At 33.4% G+C, this 6,406-nt stretch overlaps 1 protein-coding gene across 1 annotated transcript; it reads left to right on the top strand.

Moving 5' to 3' along the window:
* Nucleotides 1-802: 802 nt before the first annotated feature.
* Nucleotides 803-3,839, top strand: LOC122050629. The gene is made up of 7 exons (XM_042611520.1): nucleotides 803-1,207; nucleotides 2,043-2,252; nucleotides 2,346-2,438; nucleotides 2,538-2,654; nucleotides 2,733-3,170; nucleotides 3,248-3,502; nucleotides 3,591-3,839. Exons 1-7 carry the CDS (start codon nucleotides 803-805, stop codon nucleotides 3,837-3,839), a joined length of 1,767 nt encoding a protein of 588 aa, XP_042467454.1.
* Nucleotides 3,840-6,406: the final 2,567 nt, after the last annotated feature.

Genomic DNA, 6,406 nt, shown 5'->3' with positions numbered 1-6,406 from the left:
ATTAAAGTGGATAGCGCGTGGACCTAGCAAGAAAGTGTTAAAGTATTCTAGTTATTTGATTGATGGGATTACTTATGCTACGAAAGAACGTGATGATGTACGAGTTGCTCAAAATTCTGGAGTAAGCTTAGCCACAAAGACAATGCAAGTTGCCAGTGCAAAGGATAAAAATCCAATTGTGTTGGACATGATTTTTTATGGAGTTATTGAAGAAATATGGTTACTTGATTACCACAAATTTCAAATTCCAATGTTCAAATGTAATTGGGTGGAGAATAATAATGGTATAAAAGTAGATGATCTTGGTTTCACATTGGTAAATTTGAAACGAATTGGATTCAAATCAGATTCTTTTATCTTGGGAAGTCAAGCGAAGCAAGTATTTTATATTGAAGATCCTGTATGGAGTATTGTACTTGCAACTCCTACTAGAGAGTCATTTGAATATGCAAATGGGGATGAATTGGAAGACACTATAGTCCACTATCAATCTTTTACCAGAGAGTTACCATCAATGGATGCTTACGGAGTAGATGACAATGAACCCCAATGCCTTCGTGAAGATTGTGATGAGACTTGGGTTGAAAATGTTTAACCAATTATAGTTTTTTTTTTAAGATATGTTTGTAGACAATATTGATATGTATCTTGTTTTTGAATATGATTTTGTGCACATGATGGTATTTCAAATTTTTATCTATGTATGTTGATTTTCTTTTGTAGGTGAATTTCTTATTGTGTATTTTTTTTAAATATTGATATGTTGTTTCACTTTTTTATCAATAGATTAAATTTGAGATCTATGGCATCCTTTGGAAATCTTAAAATCAAATCTGATGGTGATGACACAATTCATGCTTCAAGCAAGAGAAAAGGACAACCTGCAACGATTGGGAAGGGCAAAGGAAAAATTGCATCTACATCCACTAACAACGGTTTACAGGTTGAGACAATGCTGGAATCTACAGACACTGAAACAACAAGAACATCTAGAGGTCGTACCCATCTGGATAAGCTTACTAAACAAAGGGTTCAAGGAATTCGAAAGGAGGTAAGATTTAATAAACTTGGACAGCCAGTAGGAGGAGCTGCTATTGCAATGCAAAGTTACATTGGCTTGCTTGCTCAAGAAAAGGTCAAGATATCTTACAAGACGTGGAAACAAGTTCCAAATGAAGTTAAAGAATTGATATGGGAATCAGTTAATGTAAGTAAGTTAAAGAAATTCTGGTCAATTATCATGTTGCAAATTTTATTTGTCATATCATGGCATGCATGAAAAGATGAGTTAAAGATAGTAAAACAGTATGAATTGCCTGTTGTTCTTGCTACTCCAGCATTCAACAGTATGATTTTTATATATACAAGTTAAAGATTGGTTTTCTATTTCAAGTTGCTCTGCTGCATTCATTTCAGGTTTAGATAGTTTAGTTGAAGGTTCTTAAATTTCACAAGGTTCTGCTTCCTTTCTTTCAGCTTCGTATGTTTCAGTAGGTTGTTCTTCTGTTGTTCGTGATTCTCCTTGTTCCATTTCAGTTTTAGATCCCTCAGTAGGTTCTTTTTCTATATCAGTGGGGTTTTCATTTGTACTTAGTTCTGGTAGCTTTGTTTCTGCATTAGCATTGAAACAACTACATATTGTTCTGTTTCCCCAACTCTTTTTGACCAAGGCAGAACTCGAACCTAAGTTCATCACCAGCAGTCATACCTAGCACCTTTGATAACTTGTTCTTTCATTCAGTCTTGGATGGCTTGTTGGAATGCACCTGAAAGATGATAATGGAAACTTGGTTCTATGCTTAGAAGATAAGTAACATAATTCCAGGAGATTCTGCCAATTTCAGATCTATGCTAGCAAGAAACTGCTTTAAATCTGCCAATTTCAGATCTCCAAAACACTCAATGATGAGAATGCCTTAAACTTAATGTATGTGTGTGTTGTTTCAATGCTAGAATAATTTCCAGAAATTGTGTTTGCTTATGGTGTCAATGATGAATATAGGTACTAATCAGTTTATTGTATTCCCAATTGTGTTTTATAGCTGACATATGATGTTCCCCCAAGTTGGAAGAAGGGATGTTTGAATTCAGCAAGTAATAAGTGGCGTCAGTTTAAATCCCATCTCACTCAGACATTCATTTCGAAGAAGCTTGACAAACTCGAAGAGTTGGATGAACCACCTAGCGGCTATGGTCTTGCAAGAGATGATTGGATTTCTTTTGTCAGGACTCGCATGTCTGACGACTTTATTGTAAGTTTAGTCTTTTGTTCTTTCAAAATAAGTAGATATTAAGGTAAATGATGAATTAGTAAATTTGATATGTGGAATGTTTCACTTGACTAGAAACTAAGTGAACAACAGAAGGAGAAAAGAAAGAAGAACATATACCCCCATCGCCTTGCTCGTAAAGGATATGCACGATATGCTGAAGAAATAGTAAGTATATTTTGCTTATAAAATTCGTATAACGGTTTTGTTTAGCATTTAATAATCATTCTTATTTAACATATATCATTCAATTATTCTTGTTCTTAGGCAAATGAATTATGTGACGATGATGAAATCAATAGAGCTATTATTTGGAAGAAAGGAAGGGTTAATAAAGAAGGGAAATTTGATGGCCAAGAGTTGAAACAAACAATAGACAAGATTGTGAGAAGCTATGAGTAAAAATCAATTATTGTATTTCAATGAAACTTTTAAAGTAATTTTTTTTTATTTGGATGACAGGATGATTATATACAACAGAAGCGTGAGGGTACACTCAAAATTAATGGGACAAAAGAAGATATTCTTACGAAAGCACTCAATTCAAGAGAACATAGTGGACGTGTGAGGGCTGTTGGAGGTCATATCACTCCATCATTGTTCTTTAATGGTAGTAGATGGAAGACTGACCATGTTGATAGAGAGCTACTGATTGAGCAAAAGAGAGAGTTGGTGGAGGTTAGAAAATTAATTCAAGAACAAGATACACGCATTCAAAACCTTGAAGCAATTGTCTACAAAAAGGGTGCATGGGGCAGTGACATTGATGACAAAGGAAGTTGCTCGGTAAAGTTACCTCAACAAAATGACAATAAACTGAACACCGATAAGACTTTCCCCAGTCATGAAGAGTTCAATGATGTCGAAATGCAAGTTGTGGATAAAGAAGTTGCTTTACAGGTATATAAGTTGTGGTTATATTTATTATTAAAATAAAGAGTTAGTATAATTCAATGACACAACTATTTATCTTTTAGGGTAAATCAGTTATTTTGACATTGGATTCTAGCACAGATATTGTTGCATATGGTATAGTTGTTGAGGTCATTGGAGTTAATCACTCTCTCCATGGTATTCCGTTACCCAAGAATTGTATGCGTGTATCCATCGATGAAGCAATGCAGAAATCAGCATGTTTGCCAGTTCTGATTCCCAATGAATGTGAAACTATTGGTGATGCTGTTGGAACCCATGTGGCTTGGCCAAAACACCTGCTGATGCTACGACAAAAGGTACATCTAAGATAATATTTCAAAGTAAATATCTGTGAAACTATTTAGTATTGCACCTATCTAAAAAGTTTACAATTACAATTATTAGAAGCGTCAAATGAAGAAAACAGCACATGTAGAAAATAACCAGACTTTGTTATCAAGTGTGCCAAGATCATTGCGCGTGGTGTATTGTTATTGTAAGCGTGCTCTTGAGAATGGAAGGAAATTGTCAATTGCTTTAGATCATGAGGTATTTCAAGATGATTATGAACTGAACTTGCATCTTGAGGACATTAGTGCTTTGTATCACTTGGAGCCAATTTCAGGAAATTGTGTGGTTGTTTACATATGGTAAGTCTTCGAATTACCTTGTAGTATTGTTTGTTCTTTTTTAAATTTAGTATATAAGAAGCACATACTTTATTAGATCAGTATTTAATATCTAATATAGTTCTGATTTTTTTTATTTCAAATGGCAGGCATCTTTATAAAAAGTTGGTAAAAGAAAATAAGATTGATAAATTCATATTTGTAAATCCGCATAGCATCCCAAACTTTCAAAAAACCACACAAGACAAAATAGGTAAAACTGAACGGTTGAACCAGAGGGCAAGTTTCTTAGCAGATAGGATGAGTGGTGCATCAATTAATCAATTAGTTTTGGTGCCAAGTTGCAATGGGTAATGAACATCTTTAATATCATTTTCAATTGATTATTTTAGTGAATTGTATGCACTAATTTTGTATTTGTGTGTAGTTTCCATTGGAATTTGACTGTCATTAAACCTCATAAGGAGATTGTTTATTTGTTGGATTCTTTAAGTCATCGCATTCGTGATGAAGATTGGAAATATGTTGTGGAAATGTGAGTTTATATATGCTTTTTATTATGTATTTAATTTAGTCATAAAACACTTATATATCAACTATGTTGAATGTATATATGAAGGGCGTTAAGATTGTTTAATTCGAACAATGGAAGGAAAGGAAGAAAGCATGTACAATGGGAAGTAATCAAGGTATGGGTACTTCTATTTCAATCAATCAAGGTATGTGTATATTTATCATTAACAATATCAATTGCCTTTAACGTAGGTTCCTAGGCAGCCAGATGCGAAACAATGTGGTTATTACGTGATGAGATTTATGAGACAAATTACTGAAGAAAATGCAATGATCGAGGGGGATACACTACCATCGATAGTAATATTATCTTTATCATCTCAAATAATTAGAAGTTATTTAGTTATTATTTTTTTCCAATTAATTATATTTTGTTCTTTAAGATCATATAATTTATGTGTGTTCACAGTTCACAAAAGCGGAGTACTCTCAAGAAGAAATTGATGAAGTGCACTCTGAGATAGCAGAATGCATACAAGATCATATTTATAAATAGGTATATACATGAGTTCATCTTATTGCATTTGACAATAATAATATTCAGTTAAATTGAATACATGCTGCTTATACTTGATTGCACTTGATTTGGAGATATCTGTCTCTGAGTCCATTTACCAAATCCAATCGGCATGACTAAACTGCACACATGAGTTCACAAAACTACACAGGACGTTACAGATGAGAAACGTAGCAGAAGAGCAGATTAGATGGCGTTTAGGTGAGGATCATATTAATTTCTGGTTTGATACATGGTTAGATGCAGGTCCTTTGTTAAATCCCTCAGTCTCATCGTTAAATCTTGGGCTTTTATGTTCTTTACTAGTTCTATCTATGTGATTTCCATGATCTAATTAGCGGTATCCTCTATGATATTGTCGGAAGTTTGGATTGCTCTTTTCTACTCTCTATTCCGTGTAAAAACTAAATAAACCATCTCTATGCTTTTGCATGATTGTCGGAGAATTTTATTCGAATATGAATTGGGGAAAATGCTAATATAGTTAGGAATTTTGATTCCTGCTAGAAGTTAAGCCGTTTACTGAGTCTATTTGAGTATCAAGAGAGTAGATCCTTATGATAATTGTGGGTTGATCAATTTGCTTGCTCTGTGAATTTAAATTAGTAAAGCTTGTTTGTTTAATTCTCTGTGTGCTGCTTTGTTGCTTCAGCCCTTGTTTGTATTTGTGATTTTGTATGCTCCGGAAATAAGTTGGAACTTGATTTTTCATGTCTAATTTAGCTAGATTCTATAATGCTTTTTTGATGCTCGATGATAGAACCAGAATCTGGTTATTGCTCTAAGCCATTGCTTGTTCTGTGAATTTAGCTAGATTCTATATGCTTCAAATTGGATAGAATTTTTTTTGGTATATGTAAAGTTGATAGGTTTGGTTTACCATACTTAAGAGTTACTTGTAAAGCCATATAGCTGGTCTTTTAAGACATACTACTCTGAGTTTTTGTAAAACTGTAATAAGGTCAAGTGTGAAATTTCCAAGAGATCCATTTTTTATGCCATTTACTCCTAGGAAATGAATTAACTTGCAATCATATGCTGCAGTTTCTGTGAAAGGAGAAGAAAAGAGAAGCTAGGAGGGAGGAGAAACCAGAAAAGGCTGCACAGGTTTAGAAGATGCACAGGTAGAGAAGACGTGCTCCAACAAAACATGATATTTTGGACTATATGTGTGATATATATAAACTTTTGGCTGTGTAAACTTTTGTGATGTTTGAATGTTGATGTTTGGTACTTTAATGATATTTGGATGATGATGTTTGGTACTTTAATGATATTTGCATTGTAAATATTGATTATGTAGGTTTTTTATCAATGAAATTTGCACTGGATGTTTTTTTATAAACCATTGAGTAGGAAAAGATTAATAAGTTTTTTATTTATTGTTAAAATGTTGTATATTGTACCCAAAGACATCAGTTTAAATATGTCAAACTGTTGTCAATGGCGTTAAAAGACAATAGTGACAAACTGATGTTATTTAACATCGTTGCCTAAAAAGA

Source organism: Zingiber officinale, chromosome 3A, assembly GCF_018446385.1.
Source record: "Zingiber officinale cultivar Zhangliang chromosome 3A, Zo_v1.1, whole genome shotgun sequence".
NCBI lineage: Eukaryota > Viridiplantae > Streptophyta > Magnoliopsida > Zingiberales > Zingiberaceae > Zingiber > Zingiber officinale.
The sequence above is the reverse complement of the archived record's forward strand: the minus strand, read 5'-3'. Positions and strand labels throughout refer to the sequence as shown.

Bases quoted from the DNA above. Each gene is read 5' to 3' on its own strand.
- LOC122050629 (XM_042611520.1), top strand. From the start codon at position 803: ATGGCATCCTTTGGAAATCTTAAAATCAAATCTGATGGTGATGACACA. The intron at 2,439-2,537 runs GTAAGTATATTT...TCTTGTTCTTAG, and splicing joins CACGATATGCTGAAGAAATA to GCAAATGAATTATGTGACGA. The intron at 3,171-3,247 runs GTATATAAGTTG...TTTATCTTTTAG, and splicing joins ATAAAGAAGTTGCTTTACAG to GGTAAATCAGTTATTTTGAC.